Source organism: Dermochelys coriacea, chromosome 10, assembly GCF_009764565.3.
Source record: "Dermochelys coriacea isolate rDerCor1 chromosome 10, rDerCor1.pri.v4, whole genome shotgun sequence".
Lineage (NCBI taxonomy): Eukaryota > Metazoa > Chordata > Testudines > Dermochelyidae > Dermochelys > Dermochelys coriacea.
Window position 1 is genome coordinate 66,236,380 of NC_050077.1, and position 26,726 is coordinate 66,263,105.

At 39.5% G+C, this 26,726-nt stretch overlaps 1 protein-coding gene across 11 annotated transcripts in view; it reads right to left on the bottom strand.

Moving 5' to 3' along the window:
* ATP8B4 (ATPase phospholipid transporting 8B4 (putative)) overlaps positions 1-26,726 on the bottom strand; it is a 172,811-nt gene that overhangs the window by 17,318 nt on the left and 128,767 nt on the right. For 6 of the 11 annotated variants that reach the window (XM_043494633.1, XM_043494634.1, XM_043494629.1 and 3 more), the window contains exons 15-21: positions 25,168-25,356; positions 17,333-17,448; positions 14,825-14,989; positions 13,463-13,574; positions 12,177-12,282; positions 2,985-3,132; positions 587-770 (exon numbers count right to left, since the gene is read on the bottom strand). In XM_043494633.1, the coding sequence (XP_043350568.1) occupies positions 587-770; positions 2,985-3,132; positions 12,177-12,282; positions 13,463-13,574; positions 14,825-14,989; positions 17,333-17,448; positions 25,168-25,356 (1,020 nt within the window). The remainder of the gene's footprint in view (positions 1-586; positions 771-2,984; positions 3,133-12,176; positions 12,283-13,462; positions 13,575-14,824; positions 14,990-17,332; positions 17,449-25,167; positions 25,357-26,726) is intronic. The other 5 variants (XM_043494636.1, XM_043494635.1, XM_043494630.1 and 2 more) reach the window with 1 other exon arrangement.

The following is a 26,726-nucleotide window of genomic DNA, read 5'->3' on the forward strand; positions in this document are numbered from 1 at the left end:
TAGTGGTACTCAAACAGGGATACTATGTCTTTATAATGTTCAGAGGCTGATGATGCTTTGACACCCTTCAAAAATCCTTGGCCTCTGCCAGTGCTCGTTTACCAAATCAGAAGTGTTTTAATAATCTCCCTCCAGGCTCTTTGAAACACTGATAAAAATTAACCCTTTTAAGGATGGAAATAGTACAGGACTGCTAGGATGTTGGAAGGCCCTGAATTTGGTAGTTCAATTTTAGCTCCATCTGGGTAAAAATAACTGTTGTTGTTCTGTGTGTTGTTGTTTGTTTTGTAAGTGACAGACCTATAACATCTTTATTTCTTCAGAGAACCAGCAAGTTAAATGTGAACAAAACAAAGCAATTTGATAACCATTTCAGATACAAGCAAAAACTGCACCACCTGGTTAGTCAGAAATTCTCCTTAATCAGAATGAAAGGTGAGCCACTTGGGTATCCCAATTAAGGTAGATTCAGCAATTATTTATCAAATGCTTATAAATATGAGTTCATTGATAGGCAAACCTTAGCATGTTATTGGCATTTCTATTTATGCTTTTAACTGAACATTATGACACAATTTCCTCTTACTTTTGATCATGCTAATGTCATTGGCTCCATCTCCTATGGCCAAGGTGACTGCCTTTCTGTGCTTCTTAACCAGCTCTACCACTTGTGCTTTTTGTAAGGGAGTCACTCGACAACAAATCACAGTTTTACACAAGCAGGCAACTTCCACAAATTCATTCTCCAGATCAGCCTCAAGTGCATGAGCCTGCAATACAAAGTATTCCCTATCAGAATACTGGTTCTGTAGCTATAATCAATAGAAGATGATGGATGGGAAATGAGAATTCCTTGCATATAATAAATAGGATTAATCACTTTTCAATAAAATAATTTCAAAAGTTTTTTTAAACAGCTGAAGCCTTTAGTGGAAGATACCACACATCTCCAGTAAACACAATAAATCAGCCTCATAAGTATATACAGTAAATATATACATACACATAACCTATATAATCCTAACACACAATCCAGTGAATCATCAGCTCCACTGCAAGTATTTAGCAGCAAATACTCAATGTATCTTTGTGGTTCAGTAGCCATCGAGCCTCTTCACAATTCAGACACAGTAAAATGCTGGCAACTATCATTAAATAAAGTCTGGCTGAACTCTGTGGTCTGCCTCTCTCCTTTGGATTGACATATAGCTAATCTAACTGTATGTGGCATGTGAGCAGCATCACTGGAAAAATGCATAAAATGTTCCCATTTTGACATATATTATGCGGTTTCATTTACTGTGTGACAATTTTTCCATTAAACTGGAGGAGGGAGAGGAAACCTTCTGAAAGCCCCAGGCAAGAAAAGGACAGGGATCTCTTCAAAATCATGGGAGAGGAAAAATTTCAGGTTATTGATTTAGATATTATGATGATGGCGAGGGGGAGAATACACAAGGAATGGGGAAAAGAGAGTGCTTTTCCAGATCTTTGAAAAGGCTCAGGGGAAAGGGCTGAGGCATGAGCTGGTTGCCTTTTAGATATCTCCAAACAAAAAGGGTAACTAGAAACTTTATTTTCTTTCCCAATTCTGATTTTAAACTCTGCAAAAACCAGCAACATCCATTGCTCTTCCCATTCCTTTGACTCTCTAATGAGACTGCCAATGAGGGTGCCACTTAATGCCAGTTACGGAGCTTGCTGGAGGTGTTCACAACCAAGCTAGTGGTCTTATTCTAATCTCTTGACACAGGCTGCTAAACAGTTCTGAGATGATATTGAAACCACAAATCTGGACATAGGAGAGAAACAGCTTCTGCAGACTACATGACCTTTCTGTTGGAGAGGATAATCTGCCCTAGACCAGAGATCTGCAACTTTCCATAACTTTCACAGTGTAGAAAGCAATACATTCTTATGGCTGGAATGCAGCTTGAGAGAGCCATACATACTTAGAATTACCTTAAGTGGCTGTGGATGTTAAGGAAAAACTTAAGCAATATTCCCATTTACTTCTTCTTTTTCTATTAATAAACTATCTGAAGGCAGAGCCATTTTTATTCCCAATTTTTAAAAAGAAAATAAAGATCAAAGTATATGAACGTACAAAGATTATCATAAAAAGAAAAGGAGTACTTGTGGCACCTTAGAGACTAACAAATTTATTTGAGCATAAGCTTTCATGAGCTACAGCTCACTTCATCGGATGCATTTCGATGTACTCCTTTTCTTTTTGCGAATACAGACGAACACGGCTGCTACTCTGAAACCAAAGATTATCATGTATCTTCATGAGCAGCTAATTTCTCAAAAGCGAAGCCTGCGCTTTTAACTCTCTTAAGCTAGCGAGTCAGAAAATCGTTTTGATACTTGTTTAAGATTTTGAACCTGAACTACACTGAAGTAATGTAAGTTTATTCTATTATGACAAGAACCAGATTTTCTAATCAAAGCAAATTCTTTTGGCATCCCTGTAAAATGCTGATATTTAGAAAACCCACTGGAGGTATCTTAATGACATTAATTTGGTGCAGTAATTATTTTAAGGTCAGGTTGTGCTCTCAAACAACAAACATCAGAAAAATATAACAGTATTACATCTGCCTAATTGCATTCCCTTAATTAATTGGCATTGATTTGTGATATTCCCCTCACACAAGTACTTAAACAATAATAGCAGTGGTCTATGTCTAGGTAAGAAGGGATAAGATTGTGTGAACTAGTTCTTACTATGGGGCCTTCTCCACTTTGGCAGTTATTAAAAAAAGCTGTGTGGGGTTACTCATTTGATTTCTCTTCCATATACATCCAAAAGTTAAGACGTAATTTTTAATTGTTTCTTGCAATTATGTCAGCCTTTGTTTTTAGCTTTCTTATGAAACAGTTTTAGAGTTTGGAGAGAAATCTGTCATCGTTAGAAAACAAAACAGACATGATTATTTGGGTTGGGAAGGAAAGGACAAAACCTGAAAAAACTGACTTACCAGACTATGTCCATTTATGACTAATGCATAATCACCAGTGACAGTTTCTTCCAAGACTGAGCCCTGCTTTGATTCTTGCATTTTTTCACAAAATACATGGCCATTGGAAAGGTCTTTGTTTTGTCCAAACAAATGTTCTTTCGCTTTCCTTAAAAGAAAAAAGGAATATGCTGTTATTAATTTTAATCAGACAATGATTTAGAGCTAATTTCAGTTCTGCTGTTCTGATCTAATATTACATAAGAGCGAATTTCAGTAGGCAAGAAGGATATTTCTTTTACGTGATGAAGATACTGTAGTGTGTTTAAAATCCAAGGAAGTAGGTTGGGTAGGTATGAGGGTACGACAATATTCTTGAGTGTTTTTAAATAACTTAGAAGTTAAATAGCAATCTTGATCTGAGTTTGAACTGAACCAAATCATTAATTTGGTATTAAGATTTTCCAGGCTTAAAGGAAAGATGAGTTTGGCACAGAAAATGCTGTAGTTACATTTATTAGAGCAAAGAATGAGGAGAAACTCTTTTTCCAGGAATTCCTGGCAACACTGTATTAATTTTATTTTGTAAAACAAAAAAAAATATAATTTCAGAATAGCATAAGCTGAGACTTTTACAAATTACAGTACAAGTCCATTTATAGAAGTATACTTATTTAGCAACTCCATGTCATAAGCAGAGATAGCCGAAAACCAACACATTGGAATGTTGTGAAAATTTAGATCATAAGTTAATAAATCTAATCTATATTTGAACCAACCCCTCATCTGGGCTCTGCCACGCTCTCCAACTGGCCTCTGGGAGTGGCACCACCTGCTACTTCATCTATCCATAGGGCGAAGCCTTTTACAGTTCGCTGAATTAGGCTCCCCTTTTTGTTGTAGGCTATGTTCATTGTCACAGCCCTCGATTTAAATTTTGCCCACAGTCTGTTTATTGCAAACTCCTCTTGGTTTTTCATAAAGTTGTCATACAATTGCTTTATTGGAGATTTTTTTACTTTCACTTTCTGGAAATTTTGTATGCATGTAATATCGTGGGTGAGGTAACTGTCACGGAGTGTGGGGGAGTCAGGGCCCTGCACCCCCACTTCCTGCGACTCACTGTGACTCTCAGACAGCCAGTAAAACAGAAGATTTATTAGACATGGGAACACAGTCCAAAACAGAGCTTGTATGTACAGACAACAGGACCCCCTCAGTCAGGTCCGTCTTGGGGGCAGGGTGCCCAGATCCCAGTCTGGGCCTCCCTCTATTTCCCCAGCCAGCGCCAAACTGAAACCCCCTCCAGCAGTCTCACCCAGCCACACACCCCAGCTCCTCCTCCAGCCTTTGTCCAGTTTCCCAGGCAGAAGGTCACTTGGCCCCACCCCCTCCTGGGCTCAGGTGACGTGTTCAAGTATCATCCCTCAAGTGAAGTCATCCCTGATATCCTACCACCATCTAGTATTGATGCAGACAGTAAGCCAGTAAAACTCCCATGCAACATTACCAGGTTAATACTCCGTACTCCCTACTCCATCACACTAGTATCTTACTAGACCAACTTCTGCTGGTGAGAGAAACAAGCTTCTGCGCTTCCACAGTGGTCTTCTTCAGGTCTGGGAAAAGAAGAGCCCTCTGTGAGCTCAAACACTTGTCTCTCTCACTGTCAGAAGTTGGTCCAATAAAAGATATTATCTTACCCACATTATCCCTCTAATATCCTGGGACCAACAGGGCTACAACAACACTGTATATATTCGCAAAAAGAAAAGGAGTACTTGTGGCACCTTAGAAACTAACAAATTTATTAGAGCATAAGCTTTCGTGAGCTACAGCTCACTTCATCGGATGCATTTGGTGGAAAAAACAGAGGAGATATTTATATACACACACACAGAGAACATGAAACAATGGGTTTATCATACACACTGTAAGGAGAGTGATCACTTAAGATAAGCCATCACCAACAGCGGGGGGGGGGGAAGGAGGAAAACCTTTCATGGTGACAAGCAGGTAGGCTAATTCCAGCAGTTAACAAGAATATCAGAGGAACAGTGGGGGGGTGGGGTGGGAGGGAGAAATACCATGGGGAAATAGTTTTACTTTGTGTAATGACTCATCCATTCCCAGTCTCTATTCAAGCCTAAGTTAATTGTATCCAGTTTGCAAATTAATTCCAATTCAACAGTCTCTCGTTGGAGTCTGTTTTTGAAGCTTTTTTGTTGAAGTATAGCCACTCTTAGGTCTGTGATCGAGTGATCAGAGAGATTGAAGTGTTCTCCAACTGTTTTTTGAATGTTATAATTCTTGACGTCTGATTTGTGTCCATTCATTCTTTTACATAGAGACTGTCCAGTTTGGCCAATGTACATGGCAGAGGGGCATTGCTGGCACATGATGGCATATATCACATTGGTAGATGCGCAGGTGAACGAGCCTCTGATAGTGTGGCTGATGTGATTAGGCCCTATGATGGTATCCCCTGAATAGATATGTGGACAGAGTTGGCAACGAGCTTTGTTGCAAGGATAGGTTCCTGGGTTAGTGGTTCTGTTGTGTGGTGTGTGGTTGCTGGTGAGTATTTGCTTCAGATTGGGGGGCTGTCTGTAAGCAAGGACTGGTCTGTCTCCCAAGATCTGAGAGAGCGATGGCTCGTCCTTCAGGATAGGTTGTAGATCCTTGATGATGCGTTGGAGAGGTTTTAGTTGGGGGCTGAAGGTGATGGCTAGTGGCGTTCTGTTGTTTTCTTTGTTGGGCCTGTCCTGTAGTAGGTGACTTCTGGGTACTCTTCTGGCTCTGTCAATCTGTTTCTTCACTTCAGCAGGTGGGTATTGTAGTTGTAGGAATGCATGATAGAGATCTTGTAGGTGTTTGTCTCTGTCTGAGGGGTTGGAGCAAATGCGGTTATATCGTAGCGCTTGGCTGTAGACAATGGATCGAGTGGTATGATCTGGATGAAAGCTAGAGGCATGTAGGTAGGAATAGCGGTCAGTAGGTTTCAGATATAGGGTGGTGGTTATGTGACCATCGCTTATTAGCACCGTAGTGTCCAGGAAGTGGATCTCTTGTGTGGACTGGTCCAGGCTGAGGTTGATGGTGGGATGGAAATTGTTGAAATCATGGTGGAATTCCTCAAGAGCTTCTTTTCCATGGGTCCAGATTATGAAGATGTCATCAATGTAGCGCAAGTAGAGTAGGGGCATTAGGGGACGAGAGCTGAGGAAGCGTTGTTCTAAGTCAGCCATAAAAATGTTGGCATACTGTGGGGCCATGCGGGTACCCATCGCGGTGCCGCTGATTTGAAGGTATACATTGTCACCAAATGTGAAATAGTTATGGGTCAGGACAAAGTCTCTCCTCCTCAGGCCCTTCGTTACCAGCACTCCCAGCTATCTTCGAGACACCACCGATTTCCTGAGGAAACTACAGTCCATTGGTGATCTTCCTAAAAACACCATCCTAGCCACTATGGATGTAGAAGCCCTCTACACCAACATTCCACACAAAGATGGACTACGAGCCGTCAGGAACAGTATCCCCGATACTGTCACGGCTAACCTGGTGGCAGAACTTTGTGACTTTGTCCTGACCAATAACTATTTCACACTGTATATAACTGTATATATTGTGACAGATGTGGGACTACTCTGTAATAATTTATAAATGCTGTATGTTGAGCTGCATACTTTGTTGTATGAATACACTGATTTAGTTTAATAGCAGACCATAAGGGGCAGCAAGGGAAGAATAGGTCAATATAGACCCCCCCTCAGCTAACATGTGAGGGCTTTTACAGCCCAGTGGCAGAGCCATAGGTACTGCAGAGTCTGGCTGGACCTCCTGTTAAGCCTACCAAACTGGTTTTGTCCAGAAGAACTAAAGTCTGGCAAGAACAAAGGAAATGGATTATAAGGGACTCTCTCTCTCCAAAGAGGAGGTATTTGTTGGGGAGCTATTCAAGGAAACCTGACTGAACCAGGAAACTTCTCAGATGGCTGAAGTCGTAAGGCCCATCTAGTCAGCTATCACTGGATGGTAGGGCTTTAGGGAAGACAGACACATGTATCAACTGTTTGTTGTTTTAAAATCCTTTTTCTCTAAATGCTTTGTTCCTACTCTTAAAATAAACAATACTTTGGTGTTTAAGAAGGCTGTTTTGTCACTGAATACCAGTGGCCACAAACTCCCGAAGAGAACATCTGGTGTCAAACCCAGTCAGACCTGCTGGCTAAGTACAGTTGATCCTCAGTGTACCATACCACAGGGCACAGTCTAAGACTTGGAGACACAGGCTAACATCTGAAAGGGCAAACTCTGAAACTAGAAAAGAGAGAGAGGTGCAGATAGTCCTGAAACCGTGGCATATATTTATATATATATATATTACTTAGATTATGACTCTGCATATGAAATATGCTGTGACATAAGGGCCTGCAATTACATTTAAGAGGTCCTGATCCTGCAAAGACTTCACCATGTGTGCTTTGTGCATATGAGTGCTACTATTGACTTCAGCAGCGGTTACTCGCAGGCATAAAATTATACACATGCTGAAGTTTTTGCAGGATCAGGGTTTTATATGATGACAAAAAAATCTTTTTGGGGTGTGTGAAGAGGAAGATGAATTTAAAGTGGAGACTTTTGAAATGGATTATCTAAAAATTTTCTAATTACCAGAATTCTGAAAATAATCTCTCTTCTATGTTCTATATAGTAATGTATGAATTTTTCATAAATTTGAATTTTCATATTATTGACCAAGATATTATATAGACAGTTGCTATTAAACAGTGATATATGTCAGATGTCTGAATTGATATTTTGCTTTTTCACCCTTTTTTTTCCTTCTGTGAAATATGGTTTACTATTTAGCTTTGAATATTTTTCAAATTTATTTTATTTTTAACATTCGCTCGTCTTTTTAGATTTAGAAAAATAATACACAGTTACTCTACAAAAATCTGGTCTGAACACACCCTTAAACTTTTAAGACGTTGACATCAGAATACTGATCTGAACTTTGTGGCTTAGATCACAATGTTTCACATGACAGATGTTTTATAAATCTGTTAATTTTTTGAAAAAAGTTTCAGTTATTGGTTCAGTGAATAAGTTGTTTTCTAAACAAGAGGCAGTTTCTGCATAAAATACCAAAATAAATATGCTGCTCACCAGAGTCCAGATTTAATTATTTATTTACAATGCCTGCAGTAAAATATGGCATACTTTTACTTAAAATACCCAAATCTAGTCTGTATTTGCAGGATATCATGGTGCTATATAGCGAATTCCAGAACAACATGTCTATTATGCAATGGAGACCAGGAGTACCAAAGCATTGATGCAGGTGGTCTCCTGGGAAACGGTGTCTTCTTTGTTCTTTGAAGGCCACCTAGCGGTTGATCTGAAAATGGTACAGAGACAACCCACCCCAAAATCATAATAAGGGTAAAGTCAAGGTGCTACATACGAAATTAAAGATGACACCAGAATGAAACAATGGATAATTATACATGCTTTGAGAGTAGAAGAACTGGTAATAAAAAGTGCTTGGGGGGTGGGGGGAAACTTGCATACTGGAACAAACTTACAGAGACTAACAAATTTATTTGAGCATAAGCTTTCGTGAGCTACAGCTCACTTCATCGGATGCAATCCGATGAAGTGAGCTGTAGCTCACGGAAGCTTATGCTCAAATAAATTTGTTAGTCTCTAAGGTTCCACAAGTACTCCTTTTCTTTTTTGCGAATACAGACTAACACGGCTGCTACTCTGAAACCTGGAACAAACTTGAATTCAGAAAATATACATATTAAATAATATATTTTGTTTCCCATTTTCTGTCTTACTGAAGACGTGTCTTAACACTAACATTGATCTAAGCACCATCTTCTATTGGATCCTGCACTGAAATCAAACCACAGTGTTTACAAAATCACCATATAAAGCCATGGAAATGACTGTAATATCATAGGTTTCAGAGTAGCAGCCGTGTTAGTCTGTATTCGCAAAAAGAAAAGGAGTACTTGTGGCACCTTAGAGACTAACACATTTATTTGAGCATAAGCTTTCGTGAGCTACAGCTCACTTCATCGGATGCATTTGGTGGAAAAAACAGAGGAGAGATTTATATACACACACACAGAGAACATGAAACAATGGGTTTATCAGACACACTGTAAGGAGAGTGATCACTTAAGATAAGCCATCACCAACAGCGGGGGGGGGGGGGGAAGGAGGAAAACCTTTCATGGTGACAAGCAGGTAGGCTAATTCCAGCAGTTAACAAGAATATCAGAGGAACAGTGGGGGGTAGGGTGGGAGGGAGAAATACCATGGGGAAATAGTTTTACTTTGTGTAATGACTCATCCATTCCCAGTCTCTATTCAAGCCTAAGTTAATTGTATCCAGTTTGCAAATTAATTCCAATTCAGCAGTCTCTCGTTGGAGTCTGTTTTTGAAGCTTTTTTGTTGAAGTATAGCCACTCTTAGGTCTGTGATCGAGTGATCAGAGAGATTGAAGTGTTCTCCAACTGGTTTTTGAATGTTATAATTCTTGACGTCTGATTTGCGTCCTTTCATTCTTTTACGTAGAGACTGTCCAGTTTGGCCAATGTACATGGCAGAGGGGCATTGCTGGCACATATCACATTGGTAGATGCGCAGGTGAACGAGCCTCTGATAGTGTGGCTGATGTGATTAGGCCCTATGATGGTGTCCCCTGAATAGATATGTGGACAGAGTTGGCAACGGGCTTTGTTGCAAGGATAGGTTCCTGGGTTAGTGGTTCTGTTGTGTGGTGTGTGATTGCTGGTGAGTGTTTGCTTCAGGTTGGGGGGCTGTCTGTAAGCAAGGACTGGTCTGTCTCCCAAGATCTGTGAGAGTGATGGCTCGTCCTTCAGGATAGGTTGTAGATCCTTGATGATGCGTTGGAGAGGTTTTAGTTGGGGGCTGAAGGTGATGGCTAGTGGCGTTCTGTTATTTTCTTTGTTGGGCCTGTCCTGTAGTAGGTGACTTCTGGGTACTCTTCTGACTCTGTCAATCTGTTTCTTCACTTCAGCAGGTGGGTATTGTAGTTGTAGGAATGCATGATAGAGATCTTGTAGGTGTTTGTCTCTGTCTGAGGGGTTGGACCACCATCAACCTCAGCCTGGACCAGTCCACACAAGAGATCCACTTCCTGGACACTACGGTGCTAATAAGCGATGGTCACATAAACACCACCATATAGGGGAAACCTACTGACCGCTATTCCTATCTACATGCCTCTAGCTTTCATCCAGATCATGCCACACGATCCATTGTCTACAGTCAAGCTCTACGATACAACCACATTTGCTCCAACCTCTGTCTGACACCCAGTAGCATATTCCCCAAAGTAGCATATTCCCCAAATGGTAAAATGCAAGCCAGGATTTACTTGTATTCAGGGATGCCCTCAGACACATGGTGGAATTCATATGGGTTCACATATCCGAGGGCAGCACTGTCTTTTGTTAACTAAAGCTTTTCTTCTACACCATTTGATAACTGGAAATACATATGGATATGTAGTTATTTACATTGCACAATGCAACTGCATCACCCAACTCTTTGACAATCTTTTGACTATGGATTTGTACACATTGTACACATTTGTACCTCATTTCTGCCTATCTTCCATGTTTCCAAGATTGAAAAAAAAAAGAACCGTTTACTGTGTTTCACCATGTCCATATTTGGTTCCCATATTGCTTTCTTGCTTGAACCCTGGCCTAATGCTCTGTGAGTGATTTTCACCCCCCACCCCTGCGCCAAGCTCCACAATTCATACCAAAATTGATTCCTACATAAATAGTTTATGCAAAAATAGAATCCATGTTAACGTAACTCATTTTCATTGAATCAAGGCCATATATAATGTATAATGCTTAACCAAAATACACAAATCACAGAAGGCTAAAAAAAAGTGTTTGTTTACTTAAACTGTTGTATTATGTAGTTTCCCATTATTCAGACTGAAGATATATTAGTTATAGGAATAGGTTGGGACTGAAATGCCCAAACCACTTGGCTGGTGCTAAAATACCAAGGGATAATTAGGTAAACTGATGCCTTGTTTGTCTTGCCAAAATAGGCTAGAATTTTATGTCCATGGTAATTACAGAAAAAAATTAGAAATTGCTATGTTTGGCTCTAGTGCAAGTAGAAAAAAAATACACAGAAATGAAAAAGAGACACAAGTAAGAGAAGAGAACTGAGAAGGAACAAAATTCTAAACGTCACTGACGAAAAGCAGAAAGGAGAGAAAGACACGGCCTACGGATCTTTAAACACATCTATTCGGTATGCTGTCTGGAAAAGGTGGAAGGATGCTGCTGCCTGTAATGTGTTTTCCATACTCTAGTAACATTATAATAAAACACTGTACAAAGTTTGGTACCATGTGTGCTTCCAGTGCTACTGACCAATACTTAAATACATGTGCAACTTGTTTCTGTATTAAAAAAAAGAAAAGAAAAAAGGAAAGGCTCTTCTCCTGCAGAAGATTAAGAACTGAAAGGGCCAGGATTGTATTACGTTGGCATATTGTCTGTATATTTCCCAACTGTGCTGTGAGTGGTAATAATGTATTCTATTCCAAGGAAGGAAATTTGCATAAATCTCCAACAGTGAAAATCCTAATGCCAGCTACGTGTATCATTCAAGAAGTCTCAGCTACCACATTGAGAGAGGAGATAAACATGTGTGAGAGAGAAAGAAACAGAGGTTGAGATCTATGCCCATGTTGGCACTATTTCTAACAGTAATTATTCTCCAAATTATTATTACAGGGCCTACTCTAGAGAAACTGCTGACATTTCCTCTTCCAGATGAAGTGATAATGTCATTTGTTCTAACCGTTCCACATGTAAGCATAAAGTGATATGGAAGGCAGCAGTGGGAGTGAATCAGGCCTACAGAATTCATGACTATGCATATGCAATGGCCCTATCACCCATGCAGAGTGGGAGGCAACCAGTATTCTAGCTTGCAGTCTGGAGTAGCGGCCTCAAGTTGCTGGTTTGTTGCCTTCAGACAAGAAGTTGGCACACTTTTACGGCAACTGACAGAACTTTAACAGATGGAATCTTAAGGAAAGTTTTGTAGCATCATAGGGAGAGAGTCTAACTGGAGTATATGGTCTGCAAGGAAGAACATAAGATAATGTATTTTAAATGTTTTTTTACCTGAGTTCTTCACGTACTTCTTTTACCGTGTGACCAGCCACTACGAAAATCTCATTCATGGTGTCAGTGAGCATGTGGCAGGAGTAACCAATGTTCATGGCAGTTTCTGAGAGACAATAATGTCAGTTTTGCTTAGAATGGTTGTAATTAAAATCATTACTTATTTATTTTGTAATATCAACAGAGCATATTGAGAGTACAGTACTATCATAATGAGAGTAATTTTCTAACATAATTACTGGGTTTGATATAAATGTACTACTAAAAATGCACTTTCCTCTGAGTTATATTTTATGGTTATTATTTATAGTGAAGTAGTACTCAGAGTCCAACTGAGACCAAAGCCCTATTGTTGTAAACACAGTTCAAACACATACTGAAAGACCGAAGAAGTTTCTAAATAAATTAGCCAGACAAAGTGGAAGGGAAATTGAGGTACAGGAAAAAAAACTTGCCCAAGGTCAAACAGATGATCAGTGGAAAAAGAAGGGATTAGAACCCAAGTATCCTAACTCCTAATTCAGTGCCCTATGTGCTAGATCACACTGCCTTCCATATGGAGAGTAACCCATAGAAAGTCACCCTTGTGCGCTAGAAAAAAAAACTGAGAGATTAAACCCCTATAGGGTCATCATTAGAAATACTGTAAATGCTATTTAACTACATTTTTGTAGAGCTTGTGATTGAGATTAAAATGCTCAAGTACACACGTGCCATTTGAGACCTTTTTCCTTTCCACTGCACACCTGTGGCAAGTGCCATATCCAAAGAATTCAGGACCCAAAATCATGCTGCGATATTAACAATTGAAAATATTTGCATACTGTGCTGCTGAATCTCAATCCACAAATACCAAAACAAGTGGTGGAACTTTGTAGATGGTTTTACAAGACATTATTTGTATTCACTGTTCCATACATGACCCCCATCCAGGATCCTGCACACTGCCCAAACAAACACCAGCGTCGTATGGAGAGAGCCCTGCCCCCAACGCCATAGGTTACAGTATACCTTGCTCGAGATGCTCTCCAATGCCAGGGTGGAGGGTGTGACCAACAGTCACATCTCTGCCGTCCTCCCGGCATCCCCACGCACAACTCAATGCTCTGCCTTAATGTGCATCAAGCCCCTCAGAGCAGTGCTTTATTAATAATTTATAAATGTTCAAGGGAATGTGCTCCCTGCATTCCATGCAAGGGAACTGTAGAAGTCTCACTGCATTTAGGGTTTTCTATCACCCTACCCCACCCACTTACCCCGAGAATTACACAGTATTAATGAATTACCTTGCTTGTCTCCTGTTAGAACCCAGATCTTAATGTTAGCTAGTGATAAACTGGCAATTGTTTCTGTAACTCCTTCTTGTAACTTGTCTTCTATAGCAGTGGCACCTAGTAACTTTGTAAGGAAGCAGAACATTTAAGTGACATTCTACAAACTTTGCAAATTCACTTCGTTAAACTAAGAGATCTGGGGAATATAAACAGGATAAACTATGTAGTTTAAACATCTACACATGGATAACATCAAGTCAAGTCAAACTTTAATACAATATACTACCCTTGATCTACATTCACAGCTTCCACTGAGAGCAATGGAAATTTCCCCAAGTCTCAAAGGCAGTCTCCAGTCTAATTTGAATCAAGCACTACATAATACATAATTTCAGGGCAATCTTTGCTGTGGATTCCCTGGTTTTGGGGGCCCTCAAGCCCTTTTCTTGCCCAACAGGCTGGAAGCAGCAGATCTAGCATCATTATCTTCTAGGTTGTAGTTTCTGTGTCAGCTCTTTTAATATGACTATATCTCCATATCAGTCTCAGCCAAAGGCATCCTTACGGGGAAAAAGCAAGGATGAAATTGAAGGCATGGGTATAATACCACAATGGGATATAATGTAAATTGTAGTTTATGCATTGCCCCTTTAAAATAAGCTGCAGAGACCAGAAGCTGAAATATCAATATTCCATCAAGGCAACAAAGGGTGCAGAATTCCAAAGGAATTGGGAAAACTCAGCTGGGGGTTCAGAAGACGGGGCCAAATACATATATTCAACCACATTTACTACAATGGGAGTTGTAAGTGCACATCCAAGAGTAGGATTTGGCCTTTACAGAGAGAGGAATTGGAAAGAGCAGGCATGGGAGAGGAACAGCTATCTGAGTGGTCAGAGGAAAGGATTACCATCACTTACAGAGTAAAGGCAAGAGTAAGTTTTAAATTGTTTTAATTGTATATATTACATATTGAAAGTTGGCTTTCTGGTTACAAAGCAGCATGGACAGTCTTTTCTGAAATGGAACATGCATGTGACTTGATGAGAGTTTTAGGGGAAAGAAAAAAGCTGCTTTCTTAAATTTAAAAAAAATCAGGTAAATTTGTATTTAAAAATGAGTCAGTTAACCGTGGGGAAGAATCCCCTCACTGGTTGCCTCGAATATCTTAAAGCCTAACCACAACTGGCCTAGACATTCATTAGCATCCTTCTAAACAAAGAGGGGCACTGCCTGAATGTGAACATATATAAAGACTACAGCAGTCTTGCTTGTAACACATCAGGAACGTAAGAGCATAAAAAAGTATCAATCTATAATACAACATCACTTTGCAAATAAACTTTTCCTGTGCTATGTCTCTCAGAATATACCATCATGTCTTTTTCAATCTCTTCATATGCTGCAGCAAGATATTCATTCCTGCTATCCAGTGAAGTGTTTGCCTCCTGAAGTATTTTAAACCACTCTTTAAAGTGCTCTTCAGTCAAGTTTTTGTATGCAAGGGCTAAGGTCCGAAGGCCTTCTCCAGCAAACTCCTGTCACATAAAAATAAGAGATGAGCAGTACCTATGGGAACAATAAAAGAAAAGGAGTACTTGTGACAAGTACTCCTTTTCTTTTTGCGAATACAGACTAACACGGCTGCTACTCTGAAACCTATGGGAACAATGTGAACTAAATTAGTCAGAACCACATTATATTAATTTCCCACTCTGTTAACCTCAGTCTTGATTACGGAGTCAATAAGCAAAGGTACTCTAAGATACGACTGAAATTAAATTCTCATAAACCTTGTTTCTGGGGGATTTTAACTCTTCAGGTTTCTTTTACTTTGAGGTAACGTTGTGGGCACATTTTCTCTTTATAGTTAGATTTTGTTCTTTAAAAAATAACTTGAATTATTTGTGGCATCTTTTATATGTACATGAATATTCTAACAAGAAATTGGAGTGCCTACTATTATTTTAATGCCAGACCCGAATCTAAAAATTGGATTAATGTTAATAAGTGAAATGTTGCAGTCAGACAGAGCTGAATGTGAATTACTATCTAGGTATTAAACAGATGAAAGTTTTAACCTTGAAAGGCAGCTAATGTGCCCAGACTACTCTCTTTAGCACAATTAACTAAAATACTTAGCACACTTTTGGTACTACCACATATTAACAATAAATAATAATTTCATTGTGAACATTATCACTAATGCATCATCCCATAATACCCATGTACCTAGGATGGCATCAAAGGAAGAACTGTAAGAAGCTCGACTAGATAATAGGAGTAGAAATGTCTCAAACAGTATATGAATCACAATAGTTCCATGACACAGTATCACGGCCTAAGCTGCAACCTATCTGTTATGCTGACAATAAAGGCCTTACGGTGAAAGGGAGCTGTGGCTGCACCACACATCTCTGATAATCAGCATCCAAATTTGAAACCACTGGCCAATACACAGATATGTGTACACAGGTTAACAGGTTAGGCCCTTCAACCTAATCAGAGAGAAACAGATGTAAAGCTGACCCTCCAACACTTAAAAAGGGTGAAAACATAATATCGTCTGATATGTTGGTGGCTCATGCTAATTAATTTAGATTCTGATCCTGTATCAGGATTGTCTGGTGCAGACTGCTGGGCTCATGCAGAATCCCACAGACAACACATTATTTCTTTAATATAAAAATGATTGCATATATGATGTTATTCAAAATGTACACATTCTTACAGATTGCACAGCATATTAGATATATATATTCCCTCCTTTATATCTTAGAATTTCAATGTCTGATTTTTTTCATAGTCAAACAACTATCATGAGCAATTTTACTGTTAAAAACCAAAAACATTTCAGGAACTGTCTTTGACCCTATAACTCATCTCAACAAATCAAATGGTTTACAATGCTCCACTAACAACATTTTTTCATCTTCAATGAATATTTGAACATCCCCTGTTCTATTATACAGCTATTACAATTAATATATAAACAGGAATGATAAAACTCAGAATTTAATGGATTGAAAAAACAGTAAGGCTTTGGAATTAAATTAATATAACGGAAAGGGGAAATTAAAGTGATGTGAAAAAAACCATAATACATGAATATACAAGTACGTATTCCCTTAACTTTACTATGCAAGTATGAAAATTCAAGGTCTTTGCATTTGACCAACTGCAAAGATCAGATGTGTATGATTCCAGCCTTGCTTTCATAAAAAACATGTTGGCCTTCTGGAAAACATTAAAAGAAAGCCAAGAAAGCTCTATTACAGAGACGAAAACAATAGTTATATTTGTAACCAATATTACTAAACCATCATAGTGTATACTTAATGTCAAAGGAGTATTTTTTTAAAGACTCATGGAATGGTTTGTATTAAATGTGGACACTTACAAAGAACATGAATTCTAAAAAAATAAATGCAGGAAATGAGGGCTTTATCCAGTTTCCCTTAAAGTTCACATTAGGTTAGACCCTCAAACTGAAGAGACCTATTTTCTTTAACACCATATTACCAAACTGGATACTTTGTATCCACATCCACAGATTCCTACTGATTTTTCACAAGGGACTCCAAGGACTTGTATGGATACCTTACAAACACTAAATATACCAGCTGTTTCAGGAGTTAACAGTGCACACGAAAAGCTCTGTCATTTAACTGGATTTAGCTCTTTGGTCAGCCAAGGTAAGGCTGAAATTTAAGAAATTCTGTCTCATTTCAGAGCAGAAGGCATATTAAGGTATTGATTCAGAAAAGCATCTGTATTTAGGAAAATACTTAAGCACATGTTTAACTCTAAACTTAAGTCCCTAAGCACATGCTTAACGTTAAGTGTGTGTTTAAGTGCTTTTCTTGAATTAGTGCACATACCTCAAGATGATCTGATGTCAAAGACATTAATTCTTCATTGGAAGGATGAAGCCTCTCAAATAAAATAGTATCTGCTCCCTTGCAATAAAGTTTTATCTGCCCATCTGGGCTTTGAACTGAAAAAGAAAAGAGAAATAGAAATTAAGACTGAAATCATTACTTTTCTTCCATTTTCTTCAAATGTCTATTTGACCTACCAGGGCTAGTTAGATGTTTTCTACACATATCAATAAAAGTACAGCAGTCAGCACACAGAAAACAATCCCATCACCAGGGTAGGAATTAGGTACAGTTCACGTACACTTTAAAAATGAACAGAACACATATTGATAAATTTTTCAGCTAGGGATTAGGCAAAAACTGGAACCTCTCAAATCTGAACTCCTTTGAATTTCAGAGGAATGGGACAGGTACAAGTCCCTGGATCTGAAATCTCTCCATCATCCGATGAAGTGAGCTGTAGCTCACGAAAGCTTATGCTCAAATAAATTTGTTAGTCTCTAAGGTGCCACAAGTACTCCTTTTCTCTCCATCAGTGTTGCTTGTGAATCAGATTTTTCTGTTTCTGCATCAGCTGTGCCCCAAAGTCTCACAGCAGCTGGGCTTGCAAAATTCCAACATTTGGGGCTGGTATATCATAAAAGAAGTTTGCAAGATTTTGCTACCATCAAATCTGACTCTGAACCTTACCACTAATTAAATCTCAAATCCAAACCTTGAACTTTAGTCTAACTAATCTACATCTAAATCCAAATTCTGACATTCTCAGCCCATCTGTAGTTATTATACAACATTCTCCCCAAAAGTCTTCACAGAATCTTAGATAGGAAGGACTGGAAGGGACTTCGATAGGACATCTAGTCCAGTCCCCTGCACTGAGGCAGGACTAAATATTATGTAGACCATTCCTGTCAGGGTGTTTGTCTAACCTCTTGTTAAAAACCTCCGATTACAGAGATTCCACAACCACCCTAGGCAATTTGTTCCAGTGCTTAACTACCCTTACAGTTAGGAAGTTTTTCCTAATGTCTAACCTCAATCTCCCTTACTGCAATTTAAGCCCATTGTTTCTTGTCCTATCCTCAGTGGTTAAGGAGAACAATTTATCACTCTCTTCTTTATAACAATCTTTTACATACTTAGAAATCACAGAAGCTCAGGATTGGAAGGGACCTCAGGAGGTCATCTAGTCCAACCCCCTGCTCAAAGCAGGACCAATCCCCAATTTTTGCCCAGATCCTTAAATCCCCTCAAGGATTGAACTCGCAACCCTGGGTTTAACAGGCCAATGCTCAAACCACTGAGCTATCCCTCCCCCTTAAAGGCTGTTATCACATCTTCCCTGAGTTGTCTCTTCTCCAGACTAAACAAACCCAATTTTTTCAATCTTTTCTCCTATGTCATGTTTTCTAGACCTGGAAACATTTTTTTTCTCTCCTCTGGATTTTCTCCAATTTGGCCACATCTTTCCCGAAGCATAGTGTGCAGAACTGGACACAATACTCCTTATCAGCTTTGTCATTGTTGAGTACAGAAGAATTACTTCTCATGTCTTGCTTACAACACTCTTGCTAGTACATCCCAGAATGATGTTAGCTTTTTCCCCGCAATTGTATTATATTGTTGACTCATATTTCGTTTGTGATCCACTATAACCTCCAGATTCTTTTCTGCAGTACTCCTTCCTTGGCTGTTGTTTCCCATTTTGTATTTATGTAATTGATTAATCCTTACTAAGTGTTGAACTTTGCATTTGTCCTTATTGAATTTCATCCTATTTATATGAGACCATTTCTCCAGTTGGTCAAGATCATTTTGAATTCAAACCCAGTCCTCCAAACCATTTGCAACCTCTCCCATCTTGGTATTGTCCGCAAACTTTATAAATGTACTGTCAACGCCGTTATCCAAATCATTTATGAAGATTCCCTTAATTCCTTTCACAAGTACTGCTATTTGACTTTCTCTTTTCTAATGACACAGGTGAGATAATTCCTTCTGCATCATCTCAATTTGTTTCTATTGGAATGAAGTACCATAACATGAACATCACTTTACGGCACAGAACCCTTGAGGAAAAAGCAAGATAGCAAATAGTATTATGAAGGGTACTCAGGAAGAGAATACTGTTTAATCTCAGGGCAATAGCTTCTGAGAGCTTGTGCAGCTGTATTAATGAAAGCTGGAAGGGCTCCGGAGGGGGACTGATTAATTGTTGCTGATGGTTTTCCGCCTCAGAAAAGAAGTAGATTTATGTCAGTACGCACTTGTGAGCACCATGAGCCATTAAATACCAGGCTTTTTATAAATATATTCGCAAAAAGAAAAGGAGTACCGGTGGCACCTTAGAGACAAACAAATTTATTAGAGCATAAGCTTTCGTGAGCTACAGCTCACTTCATCGGATGCATTTGGTGGAAAAAACAGAGGAGAGATTTATATACACACACACAGAGAACATGAAACAAAAAAAGTTTGGAAGAACCAACCTTCCACACAAACTTCCTCGTGCCTGGACTTTACAAAAACTAGACAAGCCATTTACAAAACACACTTTGCTTCTCTACAAAAGAAAAAGAACACTAAGCTATCTAAACTACTATATGCCACAAGGGGCCACAACAATGGTTCCCGTAACCCACCCAGCAATATTGTTAATCTATCCAACTATACTCTTAGCCCAGCAGAAGAATCTGTCCTATCTCGGGGCCTCTCCTTTTGCCCTTCCACCCCCACGAACATGATTTAGTTCTGTGGTGACCTAGAATCCTATTTTCGACGTCTCAGACTCAAGGAATATTTCCAACACACCTCTGACCAACATATTAATCCACAGAGACCTTCCTGCCAACACTACAAAAAGAAGGATTCTGGGTGGACTCCTCCTGAAGGTCGAAACAGCAGCCTGGATTTCTACATAGACTGCTTCCGCCGACGTGCACGAGCTGAAATTGTGGAAAAGCAGCATCGCTTACCCCATAACCTCAGACATGCAGAACACAGTGCCATCCACAGCCTCAGAAACAACTCTGACATCATAATCAAAAAGGCTGACAAAGGAGGTGCTGTCGTCATCATGAATAGGTCGGAGTATGAACAAGAGGCTACTAGGCAGCTCTCCAACACCACTTTCTACAAGCCATTACCCTCTGATCCCACTGAGAGTTACCAAAAGAAACTATAGCATTTGCTCAAGAAATTCCCTGAAAAAGCACAAGAACAAATCCGCACAGACACACCCCTGGAGCCCCGACCTGGGGTATTCTATCTGCTACCCAAGATCCATAAACCTGGAAATCCTGGACGCCCCATCATCTCAGGCATTGGCACCCTGACAGCAGGATTGTCTGGCTATGTAGACTCCCTCCTCAGGCTCTTCGTTACCAGCACTCCCAGCTATCTTCGAGACACCACCGATTTCCTGAGGAAACTACAGTCCATTGGTGATCTTCCTAAAAACACCATCCTAGCCACTATGGATGTAGAAGCCCTCTACACCAACATTCCACACAAAGATGGACTACGAGCCATCAGGAACAGTATCCCCGATACTGTCACGGCTAACCTGGTGGCTGAACTTTGTGACTTTGTCCTGACCCATAACTATTTCACATTTGGTGACAATGTATACCTTCAAATCAGCGGCACTGCGATGGGTACCCGCATGGCCACACAGTATGCCAACATTTTTATGGCTGACTTAGAACAACGCTTCCTCAGCTCTCGTCCCCTAATGCCCCTACTCTACTTGCGCTACATTGATGACATCTTCATCATCTGGACCCATGGAAAAGAAGCTCTTGAGGAATTCCACCATGATTTCAACAATTTCCATCCCACCATCAACCTCAGCCTGGACCAGTCCACACAAGAGATCCACTTCCTGGACACTACGGTGCTAATAAGCGATGGTCACATAACCACCACCCTATATCGGAAACCTACTTACCGCTGTTCCTACCTACATGCCTCTAGCTTTCATCCAGATCATACCACTCGATCCATTGTCTACAGCCAAGCGCTACGATATAACCGCATTTGCTCCAACCCCTCAGACAGAGACAAACACCTACAAGATCTCTATCATGCATTCCTACAACTACAATACCCACCTGCTGAAGTGAAGAAACAGATTGACAGAGCCAGAAGAGTACCCAGAAGTCACCTACTACAGGACAGGCCCAACAAAGAAAACAACAGAACGCCACTAGCCATCACCTTCAGCCCCCAACTAAAACCTCTCCAACGCATCATCAAGGATCTACAACCTATCCTGAAGGACGAGCCATCACTCTCACAGATCTTGGGAGACAGACCAGTCCTTGCTTACAGACAGCCCCCCAATCTGAAGCAAATACTCACCAGCAACCACACACCACACAACAGAACCACTAACCCAGGAACCTATCCTTGCAACAAAGCCCGTTGCCAACTCTGTCCACATATCTATTCAGGGGATACCATCATAGGGCCTAATCACATCAGCCACACTATCAGAGGCTCGTTCACCTGCGCATCTACCAATGTGATATATGCCATCATGTGCCAGCAATGCCCCTCTGCCATGTACATTGGCCAAACTGGACAGTCTCTACGTAAAAGAATGAATGGACATAAATCAGACGTCAAGAATTATAACATTCAAAAACCAGTTGGAGAACACTTCAATCTCTCTGGTCACTCGATCACAGATCTTAGAGTGGCTATACTTCAACAAAAAAGCTTCAAAAACAGACTCCAACGAGAGACTGCTGAATTGGAATTAATTTGCAAACTGGATACAATTAACTTAGGCTTGAATAGAGACTGGGAATGGATGAGTCATTACACAAAGTAAAACTATTTCCCCATGGTATTTCTCCCTCCCACCCCACCCCCCACTGTTCCTCTGATATTCTTGTTAACTGCTGGAATTAGCCTACCTTGCTTGTCACCATGAAAGGTTTTCCTCCTTCCCCCCCCCTGCTGCTGGTGATGGCTTATCTTAAGTGATCACTCTCCTTACAGTGTGTATGATAAACCCATTGTTTCATGTTCTCTGTGTGTGTGTATATAAATCTCTCCTCTGTTTTTTCCACCAAATGCATCCGATGAAGTGAGCTGTAGCTCACGAAAGCTTATGCTCTAATAAATTGTTAGTCTGTAAGGTGCCACCGGTACTCCTTTTCTTTTGGCGAATACAGACTAACACGGCTGCTACTCTGAAACCTATAAATATATTATGGTTGATACAGAATCAGCTTGACATTTATACATTTAAAAAGTATGTGCAACACCTATTTACTGTTGTCATTTGCACTACATAAAAAAACTAACCAGTAAAAAATGCTTAGTTTGACTAGAGAAGAGTAAGTCTTGAGTGAGTTCAAGGTGGAGAAAGTTCCTCACTGGACCGTAAAGCAGGAGTGATTTGTATGAATTAACAGTTGCAGTATGATCCATACAATAGTTTAATATTTCCACTATATGCCTAATATTTACATTGCCGTCCACAAATACCATCAAACTATCATTTTGAAAAAAGTTTTTTCTGCATAATGTATCTTTTGTGTTGTCTCTGCCCAGAGAACGTATTTTTAAAAATAGTTTAAGGTTAATCAGACAAACTGTTTTTGAGTTACAAGGCTTTTAAAAAGAGGTAGCTTTCACTTTTAAAATTCTGGTCTATAAAAACATTTTGGGGCACTCATAACTCAGACATCTTGCAGTAAAAACTTCAAACTTGCTTTATCCTCTAATCCTCAATGAGAATTAGTGTATAATCATATGTTTACCAAGATGAAATGCAAGACATTTTAGTTATTAATTTTGGTCTCCATATGTGTTTTAATTTCCATGAGAGAACTGGGAAATTTCACAACCTCTACTTAATTTAAGCAAGCGCTCTCTTGCTCGCTCTCATATTAAGAAAATTTCCAGCCTTTTTCATGTGAAAACCCAATTAATAGATTTGCAAGTTTCTCTCAGTGATTTTCCGTAAAAAATAGATGGGTTGCTTAACTGTATTTTATTTAAGATCCCTGGCTAATAAGTGGAAGGCTAACAGAGATGTAAGGTACTGTTGGTGTTGGAACGAGAGTAGATTGGAAAAAATTCAATGAAACTTTTTTTGTGCATATTTGAAGATTCATCAAAATTGAAACATTCTACAGAGTTGTGTCAATTTTGGTGAAACTGTGATGGCAACCAGGCAGGGCTCCAGTGCAGCCTGGTGGGATACTGAGAACCCTGGCTCTCAGGCTTACATCTCCTTGGCAGCCTAGGCTCCCAGGGTTCACCAGCTCCAAAACAGTCCACCAGACACAGTGCCCCACAGCCCATTCTAGAAGAATTTCAAAATATTCCAAATTGGAACCAAATCGAATTTTGAAATGTCAAAATCCTCCACAAAATGGAATTACTGTTCTCCTCCCAGCTCTAGTTGGAACCTCAGTTGTGCAGAAGCAACTGCTTCTTGTTATTTAGCAGGCTCCTGTTTGTGCAGCTCCTTTCTAAGTTAAAGGGGTTCAACATGGGAAGTAGCTTTCAAAAGAGATTAAACCAAACCAGAGCCTATTTTTCATCATGTCTTCTATTACCCTCATTTCTGCTTTTCTTCCATTCTCTATCCCTATTCTTCTCTCCTTTCATTTTCCTTCATCATCTTTTTCATCTGTCACCTGGATATCCTCCAATATTTGTCTCCTTCACCTTTTTCTCTCCATCATAAGTGAAGAAATTATTAAGTGATTTACATTTAATCTTTGTTATATTGAAATTTTTTCCTAGTCTTAATTAAACATACTTCCCTTGTCCCTTCTACTTACATTTTCTAATTTCAGCTGAAATCATAAAAAGTCAGCATTTAACAGATACTATATGGTTATAACAAATATTTTCTATTCTAAGCACAGGGGAAAACTGTGGTAAACGTTCTTAAATGCTTACTTTTTAAAGGCAACAACTTGATCATGTCTTTGCAAACTTAGCCTGCTTAGTAAACTTCTTTTCTAGTACATGCAGTCCTCGACTTTATGATGTTCGAGTTATGAGGAACGGCACTTACGATGCTTCTACACTGACACCCTAATTCAACTTATGACTATAGGTTTCAAGTTTATGATGCTGAGTCCCACAATGGAGTAGATTGTGGTTCCGAGTTCCAACTTACGACGCAATTTTAAGGAACCAATTGTGTCGTAAGTCCGAGGACTGCCGAGGACTTATTCTGAAAGCAGATTTTTTGTGTAGTTTTACACATTCTAAAGTTTTTTTCTTGATATACTTAAGATTTCTATTATTTAGTTGTTGATATTATTGATCATTTACACTTGCTTGATTAATGTAAAGCACTTTGATAAATGTTAATAGAGCAATGTAAAACCAATAAATCAATCCTAATTGTAAATCCCTATAGTTGCCGGTCACATGCTCTATAGAAACAGAGTGAGAAAAAGAGCAAAATGTATGGATTTGAAAAACTGTTTCATTATCAAATTTCCAGAAAACAAAATTCAATGCAATTGATAACCTACTGCTACTATACTTTGCATCCTTCCATTCAAGAATCTCAGAGTGTTCTACTAAACTGAAAAGTATCAGAGTCCCCATATTATGGATGGAGAAAGGCACAGCCTAAATGACTCCAAATTACCGAGAGTCTGTGGCAGAGGAAGAAGTGACATCTAGATATCCTGAGACTTCCACTTCCTTCCTTTTTCTAACCATGAGACTAAACTGCCTCCTTTGGCAGTTGGCAGGTTAGCGCTCTCACTGGTAGTTAAAAGCTGGCTCTAGGCATGTGTATCTTGCAAACAACAGGCATGAAGAAACAAAGAGAAAGCTACATGCTGTACCTATTACAGACATCCTTTTCCTGATATTGTTAAAATCCAGAATTGCTAAGAGCTGGTATGTAACAAGTTTGCCCATTTCTTCCACAGTGATGGTCTCTGGGGTCCGGGACTTAAAGATGAAACCGAAGTTTCTGGCAGCAGTTACTAGAGCACCTTCATCTGGTGACTGCACCTGGTAAATCAATTCACCTACAAGAAAAAAAACCCAAACACTGTAAGTAACTGAGTTTTGAGCCCTGCATTAATAGCTTCACTTCTAGTCCATTAAAGAACAGCAGTACTGAACAGTACTTCATGGCTGATGACCTCTGCTGAAGGCGGAGCTGCACTGTCTGACTGCAGTGATCCATAGGCAGGAGGAGAAGGAAAAAAGGCGGGAAAATGATCTGTCATAAAACTTAGTAAAAGTCTTTTCTCTGGGACCAACTCATCACATTGCGAAAGGGAACGAGGTGTGCATTGCGGTGTCTTTCATGCTTCATCAGTGCAACATAATGATGTGGTGTCAGCCATGAAAATATTTTGGGGTGTTCAGTGTCAAAGCCTGCCTAGATGACAAAAAAACCAAAATTTTGCCTCCTCTATTGTCCAGGTCCCAGCTGCTACTGGGGCTCTGCTGTGGGTGGCAAGCCAGAAAAGGAAGCAAGACAACTGTGTGGATTTGGAGGACATTTGTAATGGATAAGGGTTCAATTTCTGTGCACTGAATGCCTGGGACAAAGATACCATGGAAAGGGACTTCACATTCAGGGTGTGATTTCAGAGTCATATTCTCAGAGAAAGTCTGTTCACTCCCTCAGCCTCGGGAGTGTTGTACAGTAATTGCCATTAAGAACTTGATATTACCATTGGAAGATAAAAATAAACTTTACCCCAAACAATTTGAAATTTCTCTTCTTTTGAGGTAAAATGTTGAAGAACATACCCAGCATATCTGAGCATGCTGCATCGCATGCATCAGCTGTCCTTACATGGCACAGAACCTTATGGGAATTTAGGGCTGGATAGAGCCCTAGCTGTAAACCTATAAGACATTGCACATGTATATAAGGACACTAGACTCATTTTTCAGATATAGTTACTTTAATATATCAAATTTCTATATCTGGATACTCCACATTGAAGTTAAAGGGGCATGTGTACTAAGATACACAGAAGGATACTGGAAGACCAGTATTCACATTCTGCCCAAGTCATACTGTAAATAAGCATGAAAGATATCCTTTTATGGTTAAAAAGGGCCTCTGTGAAAAGGTCAAGAAATCTGTATGATATGTAGCCAATAAACAGATGCAAATGAGTAATTTCCTCAGAATCAAAGTTTCGTCATAGCTATAAAATCCATCAGAAGCCCAGCTACATGGCAGAGCCAGAAGCAGTCAGGTAGCACAAAAATAGGAACTAAATTATTAACACACAAGTGACCAAAATAATCCCCAGAGGAATCTTCAAACTAGGGCAGATGTTAGAATTTTTTCATTCTGTTTCTCACTCCTGCAATCCTGAGATTGCTATAGAAAAGTAGAGAAAATTATAGTTAAAAACTATAAACTATATAA